The following is a 26,813-nucleotide window of genomic DNA, read 5'->3' as shown; positions in this document are numbered from 1 at the left end:
AAGAAATGATGTTACTGACCTGTTGCCAATTACCCTGATTAGGGAAATGTTCCTCCAGCAGTATCTTTGAAGTAACGCTTATTTTCCAGTGGGTTTTGCCTGGTCCCAACTTTTTTGAGACGTGTTATGTTCTATTGTGAATAAAATATGGGTTTATCATTGCATTCTGGTTTTATTTACATTTAACACCGAGTCCCAACTTTATTTGGAATTGGGGATGTAGATGGAGCATAAACTTTGTTAGAGGATGTCAGTAACACAGACAGAACAGAGCTAGTCTTTCACCCACATATTTTCATTAACAAACCTTCAAACTTTCACTCTTCATAAAATATATTTTCTTTAGTTTACAAAAATCATTTTACATGCAACACAAAAAATGTATAAAAACAGCATCAAAAGACACTAAGCACTAATGTTGATAAGCAATCCTGACAGCCATATGCAACAAAGTGATGCAAACGAATGCAAATAAATCATGTTTACCATGTCAGAGGAATGTATCCATTTACAATCAAATCAATTTGATTTTATATGATGTACAACTGATACTGTCAATTTTAAAGTGCTTTACCATGATAAACACTAAGAAATAAAACAAACCATTGTTAGTCGAAATAACACTTCATGGCAACTTTACTCTACTGCTGAGAGACGAATGGATGCCATTAGAAGTTACTTGATTCTGTTCATCTCTTTATCATGAAGATGTAAGCTACTGATCAAACAAGATTTTAATTACTATTAAAAGTTAGTTTTTATGATTTATGATGAGTCTATTTGACAAATGTATTTTTAAGAATTTATAAATTATCTGTGAACAGTATTAATTCAGTATGTTCTACCTGGTCAGTCCAACACTTTCTACACCAATACAAACATTCGATTTTTACTTTCCACCAAACACATTAAGTGGATCATCAAAAATATTATGGCCTGATTCCTCTGCCGAATTGGGTTCCTGAACAGGCTTCTTAGACTTCTTTGCGGTTGAGGTCCCTACTGGTTTTGTGAATCCAGATGAGAAAATGTCATCTATAAACAGTGGAAACAATAGTGAGTGTGTATCAGAGAAATGTATTTCTTTAATTTACCCGTCTTTAGCTTTAACAGCAGTAACTTACCCATGTCATCATCAAATATTGATTTTGTTTCGACTTTCTTCTTCGGCTTTTTCTCCTTTGGCTTTGTTGTAGGTGTCAAATCAGCAAAAATGTCATCATCATTAAACAGGCTGGCCTCCATGCTTTGTTCTTTAGGTTTTGTAAATACTTTGGAGGAGGTTTCTTTATCATCCTGCAAAATGCATTTTACATCAGTGGTTCCGTCTGGGCAAGAGAGCTTGAAGCTCATCAGCAAAGTCACAAATTGAATAAAAAATAAATAAATAAATAATAATAATAATAATCATAATAATAATAACCTTTGTAGGAAGCCTTAAGCCTACAGGAAATGCATTAAAATATACATCACCTGGAAGATGTCTGGTATAGTTGAGCTGGCAAGTGATTTAGAGTCCTTCTTCTTCTCTTCTCCAAAAATGTCATCATCATCATCATCAGCATCAAGGAAAGGCATAGCCTTGGCTTTCTTCACCGTCTTTGGCTTGACGGTGGCAAAGAGGTCGTCACTATTGTCGCTAAAGATAGGCAGGGCTGGCTCTTTTTTCTTGTAAGCTCCATGGAACACTGTCTCAGGAGCCTTTGTCTTGGTTTGAGGTGAAAGGGTGTGCTTAGGGACTGAGGCAGAAGAAAAAATATCCACTGAGGAAAACAAGTCCTCTTCAGCAACAGGGAGAATCTTGGGCCTGACCACCCCATCAGAGACTGTCTGTGCAGGCATTGTAGTGTTGTTAGTAGATATAGGTAGTGTAAGAGCAGATGGTCTGGCTGGAATAGGATTAAAGGCGGATGATGCTGAAGTCGTTCTGGCTGATGAACCAGCTTGAAAAGACGAGTTTTCTTCCGGGCTGTCCAGACGACCCTCTTCAGAGTGCTGAGCAGCCAAGTGTCTCGCTGCACGGGACTGAGGACGGCGTTGCATTGCGCCTTTAATGCGGACCTGCAGACAGGTTTTGCGTTAAATAAGTTATAAAAGCGAGTCCATGCAAAGTGAAAATGAGTGAAAGAGTGAAAATGTGGACTGCCTGGAAACAACTGCTTTACATTCATCAATGACAAACTGCATCCTTTAAACCAGGGGAAAAACAGTGTAGTCCTAAGGCAAGTGCCAATAAAGAAGCCACAATCTGACCCACCTTATTGGCATTCTGCAATGTGGTGACCTGAGCTGGCGTGTCAAAGCCGATTCCACCCCCAGCAGCAACCTGGAGTCCTGCAGTGGCAGCAGAAGCAGGCAGCAGCCCTGCTGGTCTGGGAGAGGAGGACGGAGCCAGATCAGAGTTTATGCTGAGTGCACTTGGAACCCGTGGACCTGCTCCTGGCATGAGGCTGGCAGGGTTGATGGCCAAACTAGCCTGAGAGGAAAGAAAAAATAACCAAAATATAGATTCTCAGTAATGCTACTTGGAAAAACAGGACGTTCCTGGATCAGCCCAAAAGCCCTGCAAAATTTGATAGAGGTTAAAAGTGGATTATATGGCACAAAAAAAATACAGATTTAATTATCATATAACAGGGTACTACATAAGCTCCATTGACAAAAAAATAAAATAAAATCAGTCACTTCCAGCAACAGTAGTGCCTTAATATCTATATTTTGATCAACTTGATAAATTAAACCTAAAAAATCTTTTATGTTTGAGCTGAGAAAAAAAAATCTGGGTTATTGAATGAAATGGAAGGTTTCAAGCCCTTGACCACAATGAACTGTGCATATGCTTAGTAGAATTGTAGTCATATGGATCATTTTTGTCCCTTTGCCTTGATAACAGCACCAATGCTATTGGATAAGAATGTCACCAGCGCATTCAACTCACTAATCCCACATTTCTCTTAATAATCCAACATATTCTAAGGAATTAAGTTCTAGTGTTTTCGCAGAGTCAAAGTGTCCCATTGGTCCATTATGGTCATCAAAACAAATTTGGTCACCTGTATCCCACATCTTATCAACTATTTGATAGTAAAACAGTCGTATCACATTTCAAAAAGTGCAAATCTAGGAGTTCAATTCTACTTTCATTAAATGTCCAAAAGTACTTATAAAAGCACAGTTTCCAGTGAATCATGAAATAACTGATTGTGACATTGATATTTTTTGGCCATATAATCCATAATAAACAGTATGATGCCTTAATCACAAAAAAGCAAGTAAAAGGCTTTGAAATACACATTAATGCATATTGTAAAACATGCTGTGCATATGCAGAAACACAGTGAGAAGCAACAAACATAGCAATACAACAAAAGCAATGAAAGCAAAGATACGTGCAGACATCAGTCCATATACAGTAGCGTGATCTATAGAATGTAAAATACAGCTTTAAAGTATAAAGAGAGTTGTGTTAGCTAGATGCCCAAGCTATGTGTCCCTGCTTTGGGAGGATGAAGTTCATTATGAGTGAAGCCACAATTGACGAATTTTTAATGAAGTAACAGAAACAAACAGAAAGAGAAATCATCAATTAAGCATTACTTGAAGTTTTCCAATCCTTGATGACGTTTCTTTGGATGTTACAGGGCTCACAGGCTTCTGTGCAATCAATAACAAGAAATACATTTTCAAAACAACCTGTAATACTTTAATGCCTGATTATTTGTACTAATAGTTTCAATGTAAATTGAGTAAGTTTAAATTGAACTGTTATAAATTACTTAAGAGGCCTAATGATGTAATGTGATGTGATGGATGTCAATGCACATATGTGACCATTTGATTTGCATAATGGGAAATATTTAACTCGCAGTGCGGAAATTAGGATTCTGTTAATTACGCATATAATGCATTTGCACTGTATAAATACCTTAATATGCACAACCCGTGAAACTAATAGTATATAAATCACATTTGTATTATGGCTTTCATAATTACCAGGAATCATCTGCACTTGTGGGGCACAGGGTATGCGGGTCAATATTGTTAAACTACATTATAACTATTAAAAGGAGCCCTTCAACAGCATCAGCCTCACGGCATTTCAGCTGACTTTGGAGCTTTATATCTAGTTACAATGATGCCTCAGGTGCTACATGTTTTTATACAATAATCCTTTAGCTATAAATTATGACCTTGTGAACTTGTACTACATTTTGGTTCACAATATTGGACCTTTGCTTGTATCAATGTTTTATTTATATATTTGTATACAAACACAAAAAAAAAAATAAAACATTTATTCAAATTGTGAATGAAGTGTATTTTAACTCCTATATTAAAGATATTCACAAATTTTGTTCATCAAAAATTCATACTCTAAAAAATGTAAAAGGAAAAGGTTTCAATCACATACCTCACTCTTAATTGACTGCACTGTACTTGAACCTTTGTCGGTTTCTTCGTGTTTAGCCTTACTCGGCTTGTCTGGAACTTTCTACATGTGGAAAATATATAAAGGGAATCAGACATGCTCTTAATTGTCCTCTTAGTGTTCAAAACCTTTGGTTTATATAAAAAAAAAAAAAAAAAAAAAAAAAAAAAAAAAAAAAAAAAGCACCAGATTCAATATTTCTAAACTATGGTTATAGGAAGAACTGCATTACCGGAGGAGCTTTTTGCTTTGAAGTGCTGAACAGGTCATCATCCTCCTCCTCCTCCCCAAACAATGTAGAAACAGCAGGCTTCACTAAACTTGGTACAGGTTTCTGGAAGCCCAAAACCTCAAATTAAAAGTTTTCTAACAGCATGTATACTTGTGGACTGCAGACCAGAGAAATAATGTTTGTCAATGTATTTGCAACTTACAGAGGGTTTACTAGAGGCTGCAAATAGGTCCACCTCAGGATCGTTGTCTTTTTGCTGCGTCTGGCTAAACAGAAGCTCTTCATCCTGAAACACACCCGTGCTCTTTACAGAAGCTTTCGGTTCCTGAGACTGAAACACAACCAGCATTATCTTGTTAATAATAAATTATAAACACTATTTATTGAGCAACACTACCATGGAAGAGGAAGTTAAAATTGTGTATCGGGTCTGTTTTTACACTCATGTTTAATAACATCAAATATGTATTTAAATTACTGAGCTGATAGTAAAATGTTTGCTATAAATTTATGTATTTGTTCATTTCTCAATATCACACCTGTCGCACACACACAATGTTTTAATGAAACTTGCCACATAAGACATTTACTGCCTTTCTAATCGCTTAACCAAACATTCCTTCACCAACTCCTACATACATATACACTATATGACCAAAAGTATGTGACCCATGACCATTAAACCCTTTTGTGATACCTCTTTAAAGTGTTTACATAAAGGTGAACCCACAGAACTGCATACAATGTCCCGGTTTGCTGCAACATTACAACATCCCTTAAATGAAAATGAGAGACCTATACATTACTAATGCTCTTCTTACTTAATAAGCACAAAGTTTTACACCCATGTTTCAAGATCTAGCAAAAAGCCTTTCCAAAGCAGTGGAGGCTGTGAAGAAATAAACCTGCAGTGGTATTAATACACACCGATATGATTATCAGGTGTCCAAAAACATGTCAAATGTAGTGTATTTCACTATAGAATTTTGTCAGATCCTGATATAGATAATAAAACCAACCTTTATTGTAATTTTGTCTGTATTTTTGTTTGCTATGGAAAGTGGAGGTGTCTCATCAGGTTCCTCTTCCTCATCATCATCATCAAACAGACTAAAAGTGTTTTTTGTGGACTTTTTCTCCTTGGTTTCCATAGGTGGTGGGGCTTCAGTATGCCAGTCAAGATCGTCCAAGTCATCTAATGTATTCTATGACACACACACACACATTGTTTTTGGTTTTCTAATTGAAAAAAAATGAAACAAAATGTTAGCATCAAACACTTGGAAAAAAGTGGCATAGTTTTCATCCTCACTGTTTTGTTTTTGGCTTCATCTCCTAGCACACTTATTCCTCCAAACAAGCTAACAGCTCCAGCAGGCTTTTTAATCTTGTTAGATCCCTCAGGGGGAGGTGCTGGCTGCACAGCTTTCTTCTCCTCAGCTACCACTTCCTGTGTCTCCTCCGAGCAAAATAGAGGGGGGGTCTGAGATGCAGCAATAGGCACCTGAAACACCCACATGCACACATATGTTCATATTCGATTCTCTTCTCAGCTAACGTGTTTGCTCTCAGTCTGTACTTCTAACTATTCTGGAAAGGCATTTCAAATTGGCTTGCCTGTGTGAAACCATATGAATTATACCTCATGTGGTGAATGACTGGACTGTTGGATTTTAATCAGATTCTTCATGCAAGCTTTTTGTAATAGATTAACCCTTTAAATCTAACAGAAATGTCATCACCAAGCAAATAAAGTCAAAAGGCAGCTTAACAGCATATTAACATACACACAGTATGGGTATAACATGAGTCTTTTTTTATATATATATATATATATATATATATATATATATATATATATATATATATATATATATATATATATATATATATATATATATATATATATATATATTCCACAGCTTACTTTAACTTCCGGAGTTCCTTTGTTTGCAGATGGTTTAAAACCAAACAGTGAACCTTTGTCTTCATCATCTTCGTCTTCAAACAGAAGGGAGACTCTTTGAGAATTCTTCTGCCTGAAAAGACAAACACCAGTGTCCTGTGTTGGTTGGTGCAAATACTTTGAAAGAGTTTGTATTCTTATCGACACAAGGTTTCTCTGAGATTAAAGGCACACTTTGTACTATTTCTAATTTTAGTATTTTGGTCTATAACTAATAGGGGGTGTAAACCCTGAAAATCGGTGGAATTTAAGATTCTGTGTTAAAGTGATGTCGATTTAAAGAACACCTTGACTCCTTTGTGGCTGCAAATAGATCATCGTCATCATCAGCATCAAACAAGCCGTCTTTCTGTGGTTCTTTTGCACTGGGTAGCCTGGAGGGGGCACTAGTGCTAGCCTTCATCCCACCACTCTTCACACCAGGCTTAGCTGAACTTGGCTGTGAGTTTAACCACTGGTCCTGAGAAATGGATTAGACACAGTCAGTTCAATGACAACAATTAAATGAATCACATTCTGCACAATGAATTCCATTGGCATTTTATGGAAAGGTTTCAGTCTGCATACCTCATCATCGCTAAAAAGACCGCTTGATAATGACTTCCTGGTTTGGGAAACTGCTGTTTTGCCTGGAACTGATTGGGATTTTGGCACAGAGGAAAACAGATCCTGTAATATGCAGGAAAAAGGTCAGTAGTAATGCCAAAATCCTTGGTCTAAAACACTGCTTTTTGTTCTGCATGTTGTCTTACACTCACCTCTTCCTCATCATCAGCAAATAAAGAAACTGCACTCTTGCTTGGTTTGTTCTGTACCTTGCCTTCTGGTTTTGAGTGACTTTTTGGCACAGTAGGGAATATCTTTGGGAAAACAACACATGCAAAATTGTAATAAAAAATCCTTGCATTAAAAGCAGTCACTTTTAGAATTAACTTTTAAAAATGTTATAAAAGTATACTTGGGAATCCTCATCATCAGAGAAAAGACTCTGCGCTTTCTTGGTCACTTTAGAGGCAGCTGATGGTTTGACCTCAGCAGGGGGCACACTCTAAAATGCATTATACAAAATTAATCACCAGCATAGAAAAAGAGGGAAATTTAAACAGAAGAAGAGACAATATAGAAAGGTTTTATACCTTTACAGATTTGACAGGATCCTCACTTGCTGAAGGATGGCGCTTCTTCAAGCTTTCTGCGAGGAGACTATTTGTGCCAGGCCCAAACATAGAGATGGCACCAGCTGGTAACTGCATGCAAACACAATTATCACACAATTGATTCAATTACTTTCATACCTCAATGCATTTCATTGTATTCTTGGTAGTAATCCTGCAACAGGTCAACTATAGGAAAAATATGATATAATGGTTAAACTAGAATAAACTTTGTTGAACTATAATGTTTATAAACTAGATTTAAATACTAATCGAGATGTATTCCTGAAATTTTCAGAAAAACTAAGAAAATTATTGTTTTACACCGACTGCGCTGTAGGTGTTCGTCGGGATTAACATTAGGCATGACTGAGGCACACTGGGTTTTCCATCCGGTCCAATTACTAACCACCAATTAGTATTTAGAGCTTTCACCATCTTAAGATGGAACCTAACATACTGCAAACAGTGGACTATAACTTGTATATGAAGAGGTTAAACACACAGCTTTATCTAGGAATTTGTGTACCAATAATCTACCTTTTTCTCAGGCGGCTGTACCACCTCCTCCTCTTCCCCAAATTTCTTGCTCTCCTGAGAAACAGCAGAACGAGAACCCACACTAAAAATGTCACCATCCTCCTCATTATCATCCCCTCCAAACAGGTCTGCTGTCACCTTTGGCTTGGGTTTCTCCTGTACAGCTAAACACAAAATAGGATTTTTACTAAAAGCGCCTACTATTTTGGACAAGTGGCAGTCCTGTGACAGGGCTTCAGTGACTCAGGCCAGCTCACCAGACGATTTTTTAACTGCCTTCCCAGTGAAAAAGTCATCATCATCATTGTCATCAAAAAGACCAGATCCTAGTGAGGTCTGTTCTCGAGCTGCCTGCATTTTGGATTTGACTGGACGGTCATTCACTTTGCTCTCTAGTGAGTCTGAACCATTTGGTGAACCGAACAGATTGTTTCCTAGCAAAAGAACACAAATATCTCTCATTCAAAGGTTAAAATTATTGACGATTTATTGCCTAAGATTAAGAAATTGATTTACCTGGGAAAATGGAAACTGCACCTGTGGGTATTTTCTTAGCACTGAGGATCTCTTTAAAAAAAAAAAAAGGAAAAGTACAGGTTTACATATTGTTATTATTATTAGTTACACCTCTTCCAAAAGAGATCAGCAAGTTCGGGTTGCTTTCGGGTTGGTACCTGTTTTTTTGACGTCTGTTCGCTCCTTCTGCATTTTGGGTGCCTCAGAAAAGAGATACCCCTGCAGAAATATAATAAAAAAAAAAAAAAAAAAAAAAAGAAAAAAAAAAAAAAAAAAAAAAAAAAAAAAAAAAAAAAAAGCATTTTAAAATGTCAGCCATTATATCATATGGCTACTGCCGTCGGTTTTATTTTCGAATTAGAATTTCTTTTCACAAATCCTTTTCAAATATTTCATCAATAATAAGAAGCACTTACCTCACCATCATCATCAAATAGGCCTTTCCCTCCACTAAATAGGCCACCCTTTTCTCCAAATGGAGAATATTCATCATCCTCCATTTCTGGAGGCTTGAACATCTCATCATCTTCCACTGCAACAAAATCGTTTATAAAAACAAAAACAAAAAAAAAGGGTTTATCATGTGATTTGCTCAAGCTACAATAAACAATGCAAGGCATGTGGTCTAAAGATTCCTTGGGAATTTAAAGGAAATCTAAATGAACAAGATATCGATAAGCTCAATCAAAAGAACGGTTGGATGTTATGAGAAAAACATTGTCTGTTCATATGAACAATAATCTTTCAGTGTGAAGTATTATAAAGGTATTAAGCAAACAGTAAGATGTTTAGAGGGAACCTCTACTACAGTGTGAGCATAGTTCCATGTACCCTGTGCCTCTGGTAGTTTCTTTCCTTGTTTTTTCCTCTTGGTGACAGATGTGCCTGATGACAATGCTTAAAAAGAATTACAAACATGCAAACGTAAAGCAAAAGTAAATAAAAAATGTGGAGAAAAAAAAGTGCTAAAATGTTTTATACATGTTTAGATTATACACACATCTCTCTCTCTCTCTCTCTCTCTCTCTCTCTCTGTCTGTCTGTCTGTCTGTCTGTCTGTCTGTCTGTCTGTCTGTCTGTCTGTCTGTCTGTCTGTCTGTCTGTCTGTCTGTCTGTCCACACACACCTCTCTATATGTATAAACCACACACTTACATGTGCAATCTGCCTCTGGCTTTTTTGTCGTATCTTTAATTCTTGCAGCCAGCTGGTGAGCAAAAGATGTTGGATCCACATCGTCCTGAAATACAAGCAGAAACATAAAATCAGCCTGACATTTGCTGAGAAAGCCATTTCTAACGGCAATCCTTGTTACGTTCATTTTTATGGATGTATAATAAACCACTTCCTTGAGCTGAAGTTAAATCAAAAGTTAGTGACAAAAATAAAAATCACTAAATACACACTAATAGCATATCCATCACATTTAGATGAGATGGTTAAAAAAAAAAATTAGGAAAAAAAAAAAAAAAGTTTTTTTATTTAATATATACCAGTATCATTTATTGATACATGTATAGACAAATGAAAACTTTACCCTTTTGGCTTCATCTTCATCTTCATCTTTGTCAGATTCTCCAAATAAGTCAGAATCTTCATCATCTTCATCAGAACTGACCAACTTCTATAATATATATATATATATAAAAAAACTCAGATACAGTATACATACAGTACACATCTACAGCATGTTAATTATATTGCCCCGTATACACATTTTCCCAGTTTGCAAAAACTCATAATACAGAGCTGAAAACAATGAAGTGTTTACATAAATACTGGTGTTCTTACTTTCTTTAAGCTTCCTTGGCTTTCTTCTGCTTGGTCAGAGTCCTCATCTAAATGCTGCTGAGATTAAAGAGTTTTATTTATACTTGCCAGATTTTTGTTGAAAGGGAACCAAAAATAAATAATTAAATGATTAAATGAATAAATAAATAAGGGGGGGGGGGGGGTAGAAAAATATGATACAATAAATTTAGTCAAATTACATTCAGCTACAGAAGAATAGATGAAAGGTATGGCTGCTGTTGCCACTGTCTTCCTTACAAGCAATCTAAATTTAAACCCAGAATATTTTTGACACTAGCTATTGCTAAAAGCATTATGTGTGTATAAATAATAAATACGGGATGTAGAACAACCAGTTTTACCTTCTCCTGATCTTTATCAGCCTCACTCTCAATGAAACTCTCTCTATCGCTGTCAATGGACATTTCTACAAGAAAGACAGCGAACAAAACAAATCAGTTAGTTAAATAAGAGATCAACATGTTCAATTACTTCAGAGAATGAAATAAAGTAAGGCATTATGAGTACGCCACCATCGCTGGATAGATCTCCCAGACCCACATCGTCTTGTTCCATAAAAGCCTGAGATCCAATCAAGTACGGTAGCGGCCTGTCTACATATAAATCCTGTTCAAAGAGTTGAAAATGCATATTAAAAACCACCTCAGCAAATCTACAGTGCACTTCATCTTAGAGAAAACGGTATACTTGCAAAAGGGCTACAAATAACTAAAAACTGATGCCAATTGATCCAAATTCGTATTACGAAAGAGAGTTGAATTATGTTATGAAACAAGCATGCTGTGGTAAACTAGGTCTTCTCTTTTAGAATCAGGCCTTTAGATTGTTTATCTAAATCTACACACCCCTGTTAAAACTGCTGGATTTTCTAATTCAGGATTAATCAGGTAACATATTGTCACACGTTTATTGTGATATTGCAATGAACAAAACAGTAAAAAAAATGTCTGACAATATACTTTGGTCTCATTATAAAAATCATAAAAATCATAAAAATAAAAATAAAGACCTGCACAAGCATTTTAACAGGAGTGTGTAAAGGTGTTCTTGGTCAAATAATGCGATCTTCGGATATCATTAACTGAACGATCTAGCCTACATTTCAAGTATTTCAAAAAAACCTGAAACATAAGTGTTATACAGTGTGGCTGTCTGAATCAATTAGCTTTAAAATAGTTGATCTATGTTTGGCCCATTTGGGTTTAGAATTTTCCTAGTATGCAAAATATATAAGGTATTTGTAATTTGTATTTGTAATATATATATATATATATATATATATATATATATATATATATATATATATATATATATATATATATATATATATATATATATATATATTAGTATGTCAGGCCATTAGGTCAGCATCCTGCTAGTTTCGATTCCAAATAGATTTGAGTAAAAATCGATACCAGGCATTAAAAGGTGACTCCACAATTCGTTGTCGACTAAAATGCAGAGTCAATACAAAACTAAAAATTGACGAACACGTGACAAGCAAATTGAATTTAGCTCTAAAGTGTTTCAGTTAGCATTACAGCCAGTCGATCTTTATTAAGCCATTATTTAGAATCTGTCTGGCTGGAAATGAAAGGAACTGGGCTACAAATGCAAATGAGACATATAGTTGACCTGTTCAGCCTAACAAGAGTTCTGTCGTTGTATTAAATTGTTGTTATTTTCGAAAAATGATCCATCTAATCAAACAAAAAAAACAAACAAAAAAAAAAAAAACAGTAGTGGTAGACCTAATCTTTACTGAACCTGAGAACTCTCACCTTAGGTTCTAGAATGGGTTCCACTCTGTCAGCTGCCTCCTCATCCTCTGAGTCCGAGTTCCCTACTTTAACATCCAATTGTTCAAAGGCTGATTCTAGGACCTTCAGACCATAATTCATTGCCTCCTGGACTTTAGGAATCAGCTCCGCTTCTTTCTGTTCTCGTGTTCTTTCCTTTTTAAAGGACAAAAACACAGAGTGAACGAATGATACTGATCTGAAACAACCTGTTATTTTTATTTGTGCTTTTAATCAACATGCCGTTTAATCCTCCCACTGAGAAAGATGATGTTACCAGGCCGAGTCACAACAACAGTCAAAAGTGGAAGTAGAAGCTTAATGGTTTAGGGTTGTTTCCGTACGCTGTACGGCGTACAGGGAAGGTTGAAGACTTATTCCAGGTGAAATTAATACTGAACCAACATGGCTACCCTTCCATACTTCAACCCCATGCCATTCCATTCAGACTGCAGCTAATTGGAACTAACTTCACCGAACAAGTCAATGACCCGAAGCATATGCTAAGTTCTGCAGGTTTTATTTAGAGAGCAAAATAAAGTTTAACATCATTTATATATTTGTTGGTTAAATGACCAAGTTTGCTGCATATAAACAAGAGGAACATGCATGGGTCTCTCAAAAACTAGTCTAGAAATTTCTAAACAAGCACCGTCTACGTATATTAAAGTTTAAATAAGACTTTTTATTAGGTATGCCATTTAAAAAAAAAAAATCTGCAAATTCAGAACTATTAGTATTGGCCAATATATAATAAAACTACTGACATCCTCTTAGTAACTGAGCCCAAAGATTCCTCAAGATTCTATTGCAAGTTATTTCCTCCAACAGCAGCATATTGTGACAGACCCATGTTGTGTCACTTAACACCAACCATGTACAGCGCAGTAAAAAACAAGAGAGAGACAGGAAAAACCCAAAGTCAAATCTGATCAGACATTAGTACAGGCCAGTAACAACAGCTTTTTATGATTTAATAAAGATTGTTCAATTTATATTCATGTTTACTGTCAAATGCACAGAATAAACCGCAACCAAAGACAGTAACGAAAAAAAAAAAAATACTGACATAATGACCCTTTAAAAACTGAGATTTCTCACCATCATAGTTTATAGACGAGAAGTGTACAGACCTGTTCAGGGCGTCTCTCCTGAGCATCTGTTTTTGGGACTGGCTCCTCAACTTCTTCATCATAAACCCTCTAAATGATTAATACAAATTACATTTAACATAAAAGCGGGTTGCCCAAGCACAATGTCTAACTCAAAATAAATAATTTTTCAGACATACATTTTCGATAAATTGTATGTTGGAAAGCATTAGAAAGTCATTAAAGACGGTGTGAAGGCAGCTATCAGTTGCTTTGGTGTCCCGAATAAGGCCGTCCAGCTGTTTTTCGATCTCATGAGTCTTAGACAACATCCACTGAGAGAAGTCCTGCATGTAGAGAAAAAGCTGTGGAGGTACAAAAGATATCAGAGTGATAATCATGCATCGTGAAAAGTGGATTCACACTTCAAATATTTGAGACATAAATACCCCAGAATCTGCAGCCAAAGACCAATTTGCGCTGTTTTTCCGCATCTCTTCCAACGTCCAGGGTCTTTCCCACACCTGCTCCGCCTCACCATTGCAGTGGCTGGGGCCGTTCTCCATTGGATTCGCCATAGTGGTTACCTGTTACCACAAAACTGCTTATGTTACAAGGACACCATGCTTAATATAAACTAAAACAACTAATGATCTCTGAGCAGGTTCATTTTACATTTCAAGTCCAAAGAAAAGCATCTATACCTACCAAATAGAGTTGTAATGTTGTCATAGTTAGTAATGATGTAAAACAGTTTTGTTTTTTTAAACAGCTAAAACTTGAGTAATTTAAAATATCCCCAGGGTACCCCTGCCCTAATCCATAAGGCATATAAACTACATGGCCAACCATATGTGGACACCTGACCATGACATATATATCTAGTTTTGTCTTTAAAATGCAGACACAAATCTCAATGTACACAACTGTATAAAATAACCTTATATACTGCAGCATCAAGTGCACCTTCACTGGAAGTACGAGTCCAAAACTTGCTCCTGCATAACAATGTGCACAAAGCTCCATGAAGACATTCCATATTTGCCAATGTTGGAAAAGAAGAGATCAATTGTAAATGGCCTGAGAAGAGTCCTGACCGCAACCCCCACTGAACACTATTAAGATGAACTATGTTGACGACATGCCCAGGCCTCCACAGCCAACATCAGGATCTGACCTCACATGTGCGCTTGTGGCTGGATGAACAAAATCCCCAGGACCAAGCTCTAAAATCAAATGACAATCCTTCTCAGAAGACTGGAGTCTATTATAAAAGTAAAGAGGGGCTAAATCTTTCTAAATTACTTTTATAAGAAGCACATATAGGCTGTCAGTGTCCACAAAAAGACATTATGTGAAGGGCCCAGTCATTTCTATCACCTCAACTTAATCCCCCCCTCCAGTTCAGAGCACTCCACCAACCAAGCAGTCAATATAAACACTAAGCTTTGCCCATGGAAATATTAGATTATGCTGATTACAAAGCTAAGATCCAATAGCTAACTCGAGTGGAAGTGGACATGGTCAGAGTGCCCGACAGACTCATCAACCCAGATTCAAAGCATGCATATAAATAAGATTATAAAGTGCATTCTTGCTTTCTGTATATTAGATACATGTTTTTGGGAATAATTCAAGATGTCAGAGACACACACAAGCATTTAATCAATCACAGGGATCCCCAAACTATGACCCGACCACACATATGGAACGACGTGGAGAGACATATTTTGACAATTTAATTTTAAATATCTGTTTTACTCATGTCATATCTGTATTTAAGTAGCTGAATTTCTAACTGAAATTGATATTAACGTAGCATAATTATTTGTTAAATTCACCCACCAACCAACAGAATGGTACATTCGACATAACGTTCCATCGTGATCGAGCAGGTGATACTGCACGCAAACCAGCGGGAAAATTCAAAGAGACAAAAAAGTAGATGAGTGAGTTTCTTTCGTTCGATGCAAAGAAATGACTGTATCATGTGTCAGGAAACAGTGTCTGTGTTCAAAGAAGAGCCGACTATAAAACTGTCCACGGAGACAAGTAAGCAAGATTGCAAGGCCAAATGAGAGCAGACACAGTGTCAAAGCTAAAAAGTGGACTGTCAGCTCAGCAGAATACATTTCTATGCCAAACTCAGTTGAACCAGTCATCTGTTCGAGCGAGCTTTTCGGTGGCTAAACCTATTGCAAACTGCCGTTGAATATGAAAAGATATTGATTAAGATAGCAATAATGCTCTTTTAATAGGCTATATATCTCTTAAAAAGTTATGCTCAATTACACGGTGCATAACAAAATAATAAACCAATCCAGCATTAGGAGGCATAATGGCTGATGCCAACAGACTCAACAAGCTTATTAGGAAAACAGGCTTTGTCATAGGAATGAAGCTGGAGTCTCTGGTTGAGGTATCTCAGAGGAGAATGCTGAGGAAACCTCTCAGTATCCTTGACAACCCGTCACACCCCCTACACACGACAATGTCCTACACATGCACTTTCAGCTGTAGACTGAGACCAACAAAGACAAACACAGAACGCCACAGAAGATCTTTCCTACCAGTGGTCATCAAACTCTATAACTACTTCTCTTTCAGTAGAGAGCAGAGCTGACAATCAACACTGACCGTATCGTCAACATATCACAATACTACAATGTATGTTAATAGCATGTGCAATATTGTACCATCTTACCATGTGCAATATGTTCATAATTGCCTAACACCTTTGTTTTTTCTAATAGATTTGTAAATATAGAAAATGTCATTTATTTTTTTTAATTATATTTCATTTAGATGTATTTCTCTTTCTTGTACTTGTAGAAGACTCTTACAGAAAATTTCCCTTCAAGATTAATAAAGATCTATCTTATATTATCATAAATGCATTTAAAATCATACTACAATAATACTGGTAGTCACTCTGACCCATGTGATGTTGTGATGATGCCCTGGTCTATTACTTGTGAGCTTCTGCAGAGGTATGTTGAGGAGGGTTCAGAACAAATCTACATGAAGTTCCTGAGCATCTCAAGAACTACTAGAATGGATTTGTAATATCACCAGTCTACTACAATGTCTTGCATGAACAGTTCTGCATCACTGAACTCTAACACCTTAGCATGATGCAATTATAATGAATGGACATGTCACCCAGATATCCCTCTCGTTAGGGATAAAAGTATAGGCAATAACATATACATTCATATTTTATAACATATTTATTCCTATAAAACTGGTTTAGGATAACGGCTATGGTTAAAACCGCTATACAAATCAAACTGAACTAAATTGAGTAGTTAGCAAGCTCGGCTAACACGTTAGCTAAATGGTGTAACGTAGCTTCTATAGCGTTTTATAAAACTACAACAAAACAACAACATTATTTTGAACCTGTGTGACTCCAACCAGACCTGAAACTCGTACCTTTAGGACTTCTAATGTTTTATATTCTGCTACATCTCACTAGCTAAGCTGCAGCATGTTCTCCGTGGGCGCGATGCTAAGCCCAGCTTCCGCACACTAACACACACTCTGTATTTCACACGAAGCTGCAGTGTAACACAGCAGGCAAAGATCTGTACCTCAGAGGAGTTTAGTGCAGACAGATGACGTTTTTCATAGAAAAAGCAAAAACAAAATCACGAGATCAGCCTTGGTGAAAAGGTGGCTGTTGATGATCTGCTTCCTCATTAGAATTCCTCCAGTTCGACCATGTCCAGGCTTCAATCAGCTGACTCTATAGTCACCTGATCCTACCCATGCAGGAGATGCGTTTTTTCTTCCTTACCCGTTTTCTGACTGACACACACAAACTTCCGCGTTCAACAAGATCCTCAACGAGACGTTTCTGTCATCCGGCGCTTTGATTTGTCCGATATCAGATCACTCCCGTGGATTTAGCGCGTCACAGAGATCTACTAACCAATCCCCATGTGACAGGGGCGGGGTTTGTCAGAATACGGGTTGAAAAGAATTGAAAAGGTAATAGATGAAGAAAGTCAAGTCAAGAAGCGTTTGTCATTCCAACCATATATAGCTGACGCGGTACACAGTGAAATTAGACAACGTTTCTCCTAGGTGCTACATAAAACTGAATAGAGCTACATACAGAACACAAAACTAATGGCTAAAGTAAGTTGTACTAGCCACATAAAGTGCATCGTGTGCAACCTCCTGCATACAGTGCAACACAAAATACAGTGCAGCCAGATAATACAAAACAGTACAGGACAGATACACAATATTCACAAAATTGCTTCGAGCAGTATACCTTCAGTATAATATGTTATACAGTGCAATGTGCAAAAAAAGACAACTGTGTAGAATTGAAGAGTCTACTTGTAAACATATAGACCATTTCAAGGAAGTAAACAATAACAAACGCGTTGCGGTGATCGTGCGCATGTCAAGTCCAAAAGTATTTCTGGTGGCGCTATTTTTAAAGCACGGACTTGTCAAAACTAAATGACTAACACATACTTTTTAAGTTTAGCTAATCAGACGTTGAGGCACCAACTTTTCACTCAGAACATTAAACGCTTACCTGAAGTACTGTATCCAGACGTGTATTATTGTCTGGTTGAGACCAAACATGTCTACCCGAGAGAAGTGATTAAGACCTAACCTAGTCTGAATTCCTACAATTACTTCCTTAGAGAAAAAGTCAGAAATGCACTATATTGCCAAAAGTATTCGCTTATCTGCCTTCACATGAAAATGAACTTGGGCACCATCCGATTCTTAATCCATGGGGTTTAATACAATGTTGCCCCCCCCCCCCCCCCCCCTTTGCAGTTACAACAGCTCCTACATCTTCTGGGAAGGCTTTCCACAAGGTTTAGGAGTGTGTTAATGGGAATTTTTGACCATTCTTCCAGAAGCACATTTGTGAGGTCAGGCACTGATGTTGGACGAGAAGGCCTGGATCGCAGTCTCTGCTCTAATTCATCCCAAAGGTGTTCTTTCGGGTTTGAGGTCAGGACTCTGTGCAGCCCAGTCAAGTTCTTCTACACCAAACTAACTTATTCATGTCTTTATAGACCTTGTTTTGTGCACTGGTGCACAGTCATGTTGGAACAGGTATGGGCCGTCCCCTAACTGTTCCCACAAAGTTGGGAGCATGAAAACCAAAATCTCTTGGTAAACTGACGCATTAACAGTTTATTTTACTGGAACTAAAGGGGCCAAGCCCAACTCCTGAAAAATAACCCCACATCATAATCCCCGCCTCCACCAAACTTTACACTTGGCACAATGCAGTCAGACAAGTGCCGTTCTCCTGGCAACCGCCAAACCCAGACTCATCTATTGGATTACCAGACAGAAAAACGTTATTCGTCACTCCAGAGAACATGTCTTCCCTGCTCTAGAGTCTGGTGGCTACGTGCTTTACACCTCTGCATCCAATGCTTTGCATTGCACTTGGTGATGTAAGGCTTGGATGCAGCTGCTCAACCGTGGAAACCCATTCCATGAAGCTCTCTACGCACTGTCCAACTAAACTGCTAAAAGAAGTGTTACATACAGCTGGTGAGCCTCTTCTGAATATTATAAACTCCTGACTATCTTTAGGTCAGTTGGCTTGTATAACTGAGTGTGTCAAAGAATTAAAAGATTGGATAACTCAACTTTCTATTATTAAATTTTGATAAGACAGAGATTTTTCTCATCTGCCCAAAAAACAGTACACAGAAGCTCCATCATTTCAACCTGCATTTAGAAGGATGTATTATAACTACTAGTTTCACACTTAAAGACCTGGGAGTTATTTTAGACAGCAACTTGTCTTTTGAAAATCATATCAACCAAATTACAAAAACAGCCTTGTTCCACCATAAAAATATTGCTAAGCTAACAAACATGTTATCTATATCTGATGCAGAGAAGCTCATCCAATGCTTTCATGACCACCAGACCACCAGAGTTCTCATAAGGTCAAGAAAATATCATCTTATCCTGTTAGTGTTAATATGGTTCTAACACTGGTTTACACACATTCCTTTGCCTGTTCAGTGTCTATAGAAGAATATTTACGATGTTAGTACGCAAAGTAAACAGGAAGTCTTTATCCTGGCTCACACATCTCCGGCTAGTATGTCTTCTTATCCAAACAGGAAACAGTTTTAGATCAGGCTTACCTTCCAATGTGTATACAGTGGGGCAAAAAAGTATTTAGTCAGCCACCAATTGTGCAAGTTCTCCCACTTAAAAAGATGAGAGAGGCCTGTAATTTTCATCATAGGTACACTTCATCTATGACAGACAGAATAAGAGAAATCACATTGTCTGATTTTTAAAGAATTTATTTGCTAATTATGGTGGAAAATAAGTATTTGGTCAATAACAAAAGTTCATCCCAATACTTTGTTATTTACCCTTTGTAGGCAATGAGATCAATCAAGGCTTTTACACACTGTTGCACTGTTGCTGGTAGTTAAGCCCATTCCTCCATGCAGATCTCCTCTAGAGCAGTGATGTTTTGGGGCTGTCGCTGCTACCGCTCTGTGATTTTCCGTGGCCTAACACTTTGTGGCTGAGTTGTTGTCGTTCCTTATCGCTTCCACTTAGTTATAATACCACTTACAGTTGGCTGTGGAATATTTAGTAGCGAGAAAATCTTATATATATATATATATATATATATATATATATATATATATATATATATATATATATATATATATATATATATATAGAGAGAGAGAGAGAGAGAGAGAGAGAGAGAGAGAGAGAGAGAGAAAGTGAGAAAGTGGTGGATGAAGTACACAAAGCAATGGTAACAGGCGAGGTTATTAGTCCGCATTGCACTTGCATGACTGGGTAAGTCTGTATGTCTATGCTAATAATAAACTCAATTATAGGAAGTGAAATTTAAGGTTTTAAAAGATGTACTACCACTTTAAATAAGATCTGGAAATAATACCCTGAGAACAGTGATTTGGAATCGCTGGAAAGACCAGTCTACGATGGAGTTGTAAAAGTGTAGAGATAGAAAGAGAGAGATAAAATGCAGTGTTTAATCCACTGTGGATAATGTACGAGTTTCACCTCCCGATGTTTAATAAACTAAGTGTTGTGATCTCCCTATCTCCTTGTTGGTGTCCGAATTGCACTTGATGTCAGAAAAAGCCACGAATTCACACAGGCTAAGAACAGCGAAACTAGCATATAACACCAGACTTTACATAATAGAAGAATAGAAGAAGGTGTAATAGAATGCTGGCTAACGTGTCTTTTTTAATATGAGTTATATTAAATTCTAATTCATGATGTGTTGTTGATTTGAGATAATATTAGATATCAAACAGTTGCTAGTCAATATCCAATCTTGTCTGCTGTAATCCAAGTGTCACGTTTTGTTTTTCGGAAATCTAACCACTTTAATTTCCCACAGCAAGTTCATTCCTGGTCTGAGAGAGCATAAACAACATGCTCCTAGTTTTAATTTTGACATGTTTAATCAAGAATAAGAAAAAGAATAATGTTTTTAATGTGCATGTTAGCTAACCAGAAATGTCCAAGGACCAAAGACGTAAATTCCTTACAGAAACAGATGGCCATTGAAGTGCTCTATACACAAGATGTTGTGGAAAACAGCAACACATGTAGTGCTATAGACATGGATGTGTATGAATTGGATTTAGTAGTTGAGTGTGGTTAAATGTGAGTTTGTAACAGTTCTGTAACCTTTAGCAGAAAGACATAAGGAGTAGTAAAAAATGTGGATTAATTAGTAAAATATTTATTTGTGGCTGTTCTTTTGACTTTTGGTACTAATATGTTCATATGGGATGATGAGTTGAAGAAGGAGTAGTTTGTTCCAGTGCTGTCTGTAACATTTTGTGGCTTTGGGTGAAGATGTAATAATCAGGTGATTGTTAAAGCATAAATATAACATTATGAAAAAATATCACAGGAACAACTTTTGATTCAAATACAGCAGGGAAAATAATTATTTGACACATCAGCATTTTTTATCAGTAAGGGGATTTCTAAGTGGGCTATTGACACAAAATTTCCACAAGATGTAGACATCAAGCCAAATATTGAATTCATACAAAGAAATCAGAACATTTAAGTATACAAGTTGAGTCATAATAAATAAAGTAAAATGACACAGGGAATAAGTATTGAACAGACATTATTTAATACTTTGTAGAAAAGCCTTTGTTGGTGATTACAGCTTCTAGACGCCTCTTGTATGGAGAGACCAGTCGTCTGCATTGCTCAGGAGTGATTCTGGCCCATTCTTCCACACAAATGGTCTTTAAATCTTGAAGGTTCCTTGGTTCCTTATATGAACTTTGATCTTCAGTTCTCTACATAGATTTTCTATGGGATTTAGGTCAGGTGATTGACTGGGCCATTCAAGCAACTTGATTTTCTTTCTTTGAAACCACTTCATTGTTTCCTTGGCCTTGTGTTTGGGATCATTGTCTTGCTGAAATGTCCACCCTCTTTCATTTTCAGCTTTCTGCTAGATGGCAGCAGATTTATATCCAGAATGTCCCGGTACATTTCTTCATTCATCGTGCCTTGAATAATATGAAGCCAGTACCCCTTGCTGAAAAGCAGCCCCAAACCATGATGCTTCCACTCCCAAACTTAACTGTTGGTATGGTGTTCTTGGGGGGGTGGGCAGTGCTATTTTTTCCTCCAAACTTGGTGTGTAGAATGACTGCCAAAAAGTTCAATTTTGCTTTCATCTGACCATACTATAGTCTCCCAATAATCCACAGGCTTCTCCAAATGCTCTTTCGCAAACTTTAACCGAGCCTCAACATGCATTTTGTTCAGCAATGGAGTCTTGCATGGTGAGCGTGCATGGATGCCATGGCGGTTCAGTGCATTGCTTATAGTTTTCTTTGAAACAACAGTACCTGCTGATGCATGGTCTTCCTGAAGTTGCCCGAGTGGTTCTTGGCTCTTGGCGAACTCTCCTGAATATTCTTTGGACTCCTCGGACAGGGATCTTACGTGGAGCACCTGATCGTGGCCGGTTTATTTCCGGATTATGGCCCCCACAGTGCTCACAGGAACATTCAGCATTGGGAAATGCACCTATAACCATTCCCATTAACATGCTTTTCAACGATAAGATTACGGAGATCTTGAGAGAGTTCTTTGCTTTTACACATCATGAAGTCCTGTGTGCCTCCTGGGTAATGAGAAGCCTTTATGGGCCATCAATTAGGACTAAAGCAGCTGATATCAATTAGTACTGATAGGGGGGAGGGTTTCTCTCTCAATACTGACAGATTTCAGGTGATCTCCTGGCTTTCTATGCCATTTTGCACCTTGTTATTTTCATGTGTTCAATACTTATTCCCTGTGTCATTTCACTTTATTTATTATGACTCATCTTGTATACTTGAATGTTCTGATTTCTTTGTATGAATTTAATATTTGGCTTGATGGCTACATTTTGTGGAAATTTTGTGTCAATAGCCCACTTAGAAATCCCCTTACTGATAAAAATGCTGATGTGTCAAATACTTATTTTCCCCGCTGTATATCATATATAACCATTGTCTTTAAAGACAAGTTTGTTTGTTTTTTTTGTTTTTTTGCAATGTCTTTTCAGTACAAGGTATGTGACTTTTAATAGTCATTAACAATGCTGACCTGGATGCTGGGTAGCTCAAAACTTAAATAAATACATGCATACAGAGTTGGCAATAGTACACACATCCTTCACTTTGTCACGGAATACCAGGCATTAGAAACCAGGAGTAAAGCAAAGTGAATTTTTTTTTTTTTTATCTTGACAGAGTAAACAAAGAAGAGAAGGGAGTGCTGGAAATAACGAACTTAGCTGAAGCCAGGTTCTCGAGAAGGGTATTGGTATCCCAAAGGTATTTGAGGTTTTTTGATCAGTGATAATGGTTTGATGGCCAGAAGTTCTCAATTCCTGATATCATAGTCTACGCAGGCGACAGTTTCCTGGAGAAGAAGGCGCATGGTTGTAGACATTTGTACCCTTGATGGACTGATGACGTACCCTAGGAACTGTACACATCATTGGTGGAACTCACACTTCTAAGTTATAATTGAGTTAGTTTAAAGAAATGTGTGCTGTTTATTGTTGATTGGACATAATTTTGCAGGAGGAGTAGCAAAACATCGAAGGTGGTTGATGTTTTGAAGGTTGAATTCCCGATGTCCACTTCAGCATACTATGGGGAATTACAAAAAAAGCACCTGTTTTTTAAACGATACAAGGAAATAAAATTAAACTGTTACAGTTCTTGTCTACAAGGTGGTGCAATCAAGAAACTTCTTGGGCATCTTGAGGGCTACTTTATTTTGGTTTTACTCTGTTTAAGTTAGACAGTAAGGAAGGTACTTGGTCTAACATCTGAAAAGCTCAGGAAAGCATAAGGAGAAGGTGGTTGGCAAAACAGAATTTGGATCGACAGAGAGATAAGAAAAGTAAACAGGAATACATGGAGATGCAGAAGCAGGTAAAGAGGGATGTGGAAAAAGCTAAGGAAAAGGCATGTGAGGAGCTGCATATGAAGTTGGACACTAAGGAAGGAGAAAAGGATTTATACCGATTGGCCAGGCAGAGGGACCAAGCTGAAAATGATGTGCTGCAAGTTAGAGCAATAAAGGGTGGAGATGGAAATGTGTTGACTAGTGAGGAGAGTGTGTTGAGAAGGTGAAGGGAGTATTTTGAGCAGCTGATGAACGAGGACAATGAGAGAGAGAGAGAAGGTTGGATGAGCTGGAGATGGTGAAGCAGGAAGTGGATTAGATTGGTAAGGTGGAAGTGAGAGCAGCGATTAAGAGGATGAAGAGTGGAAAGTCAGTTGGACCAGATGACATACTAGCAAAAGCATGGAGATGTTTAGGAGAGATGGTGAGGAGTTTTTAAACAGATTGTTCAACAAGATTTTGGAAGGTGAGAGGATGCCTGAGGAATGGAGAAGGAGTGCGCTGGTACCGATCTTTAAGAATAATTGAGATGTGCAGACCTGCAGTAACTACAGGGGAATTAAGTTGATCAGGGCAGTGGAGGGGTGCAGTTGCAGGGAGAAGAGGTGGAGAAGGTGGAGGCGTTCAGGTACCTGGGGTCAACAGTGCAAAGTAATGGAGAGTGTGTTAGAGAAGTGAAGAAAAGAGTGCAGGCAGGGTGGAGTGAGTGGAGAAGAGTGACAGGAGTGATTTGTGATAGAAGAGTATCTGCAAGAGTGAAAGGGAAAGTTTATAGGACTGTGGTGAAACCTGTGATGTTGTATGGTTTAGAGACAGTGGCATTGACCAACAGACAGGAGGTGGAGCTGGAGGTTGCAGAGCTGAAAATGTTTTTCATTGAAAGTGACGAGGATGGACAGGATTAAAAACAAGTTTATTAGAGGGACAGTGCAGGTAGGATGTTTATGAGACAAGGTGAGGGAGGCAAGATTGAGATGGTTTGTACATGTTCAGAGGAGGGACATGGGGTATATCAGTAGGAGAATGCTGAGGATGGAGCTGCCAGGAAGGAGGAAAAGAGGAAGGCCAAGGAGGAGGTTTATGGATTTTATGAGGGAAGACATTTAGGTAGTTGGTTTGAAAGAGGCAGATGTAGAGGACAGGGAGTATGGAGATGGATGAGCCGCTGTGGCGACCCCTAATGGAAGCAGCCGAGAGAAGAAGAAGAAGATGGTGTCATCGCATGGTCTCATCGCAACCCATGGAATTCTTTTACTTTTTACATTTTTGTTTTGGGACACATTTCAAAAGTTCTAAAGGTAAACATACTTCCAAATTAGACCCAATCTTGTACCCAGTGGTGGGTGTTAGAACCTTTTCAAAACATGGGCCAAATCAGTGTGCCAAATTTGATCAATCTTTTAACCCGATAAAGAAAAAGACTAAAAAGAAATACCTTTGGTGCTTGGTCCTCTAATAATAACTTGATTTATTATTGAATGTGTGTGATGGGGAAGTTGTTGTACAGCATTTAATGTTGTATACACGCAGCTTCAGGTTTCCTGGTTTGAACCAGAGATCAGATTAGTGAGTTTCACATCTCCTAAAACATTTCAGCATCATTGACTGATTTTATTTGCCTAATGACTCAGCATGACACATATGAGTGTAGGTGTGCTCTCTGCATTCAACATGGGCTTGGCCCAAAGAAGGCAGTTACTGAAAGGAATCAATGAACAACTGTTTATGTGGTTAATGTATAATGTAATGAAGCACCAGTAGGCTGATGAATTACTTATTTAGTAAGTCTTTAAATTTTTTTACATTATTAAGTAAGTAGTACATTTCTGTCATGGCTATAGAATGGCTAATTAATAATCAACCATATGCTGCATACTATTAAAAATGCAGTCCACCCTTCATCCCATATTTGTTTTATCATATCAATTAACAAGCTGCAAAATGTGAAATATGTCCGAGACTATTTAAGGAGGATTTTACTGCATGGTCTACCAAGAAAAGTTTAACAACTGATAATTTTTTTATAATTCACAGAAAATGTCTGTAGAAACATATTCAGGGTTGGGCAAAGATACATCAAAATACATTTTGATCTCCCAGATGAAGGTTAGTTTTAAAGAACCTGTTTTATTTTTAACAGTTTGTGAATGACTCATAAATGTATCCTTATTTAGTAACTTGGTATTTGGTAAAGTAGGACCTACTTTGCATCAGCAACACTAACTCAATGACAAACAAGTCATTCATAAGAAGACAGCTGATGGCACCTGTATTCATAGCAAATAGTAACTAACTAATTATTTGATTGTTAATTATAAATATAATACAAATGTTTCAGGCAGTCTTTCACGCAATGGTATGCAAAACCATGATCTTACTAAACAGCTACTTCAATTAGGGTACAATATTCAGCAATCAAATATTTATTTATCAAACACTGGACACCTGCACATTGACTATCTTCTTTCATGTGGATACATTTTCTGTTAATCTCAAGTCTGGGCAAAATACTGAGTAGTCACGAACCAGATGCCGCATTATTATGATGTCATCATGTAGACTTCTTACAAAGTGTTTTACTACAAAAAAAAAATACAAAATGCAAAACACTAAAGTATTTTGATACAAAATATTAAGCCATTTTCATCAATATCCCGATCAAATACAAATGACTAAATCTTATTTTATATTTGAAATACATGTATCATAAATTCTGCCCATCCCTGAATATATTTATTAGGAAGTTAATTGCTTTATGTTTGATGAAAAACAAATTATAATTTTGCTTTAGGACAGCAATCTGCAGTTAAGTAGGTAATAAAAAA

The 26,813-nt window shown here is 37.3% G+C and overlaps 1 protein-coding gene across 8 annotated transcripts; it reads right to left on the bottom strand.

Annotated features, from left to right (window-relative positions):
• Nucleotides 1–315: 315 nt before the first annotated feature.
• On the bottom strand, nt 316–17,346 carry washc2c (WASH complex subunit 2C). 8 transcript variants are annotated; one of them, XM_083539266.1, is made up of 32 exons: nt 17,162–17,346; nt 13,989–14,126; nt 13,740–13,904; nt 13,582–13,650; nt 12,431–12,604; nt 11,162–11,255; nt 10,991–11,055; nt 10,629–10,682; nt 10,375–10,461; nt 9,993–10,077; nt 9,669–9,734; nt 9,254–9,369; nt 8,996–9,056; nt 8,838–8,888; nt 8,579–8,755; nt 8,322–8,485; nt 7,764–7,874; nt 7,586–7,675; nt 7,386–7,487; nt 7,195–7,296; nt 6,915–7,087; nt 6,589–6,700; nt 5,974–6,165; nt 5,681–5,866; nt 4,864–4,992; nt 4,662–4,763; nt 4,412–4,492; nt 3,598–3,654; nt 2,258–2,476; nt 1,474–2,061; nt 1,125–1,296; nt 316–1,035 (listed from the first exon to the last, which is right to left on the bottom strand). In XM_083539266.1, exons 1-32 carry the CDS (start codon nt 17,168–17,170, stop codon nt 890–892), a joined length of 4,137 nt encoding a protein of 1,378 aa, XP_083395392.1. In that variant the 5' UTR covers nt 17,171–17,346; the 3' UTR covers nt 316–889. The 8 variants fall into 8 exon arrangements, with proteins under 8 accessions (XP_083395392.1, XP_083395393.1, XP_083395396.1 ...); XM_083539267.1 differs by having other exon boundaries at nt 10,629–10,685; nt 17,015–17,326; XM_083539270.1 differs by having other exon boundaries at nt 17,015–17,326.
• Between the last annotated feature and the right edge of the window lie 9,467 nt (nt 17,347–26,813).

The sequence above is a fragment of the Silurus aristotelis genome (genome assembly GCF_946808225.1).
Source record: "Silurus aristotelis genome assembly, chromosome: 4".
In the NCBI taxonomy this organism is placed as follows: domain Eukaryota; kingdom Metazoa; phylum Chordata; class Actinopteri; order Siluriformes; family Siluridae; genus Silurus; species Silurus aristotelis.
The sequence above is the reverse complement of the archived record's forward strand: the minus strand, read 5'-3'. Positions and strand labels throughout refer to the sequence as shown.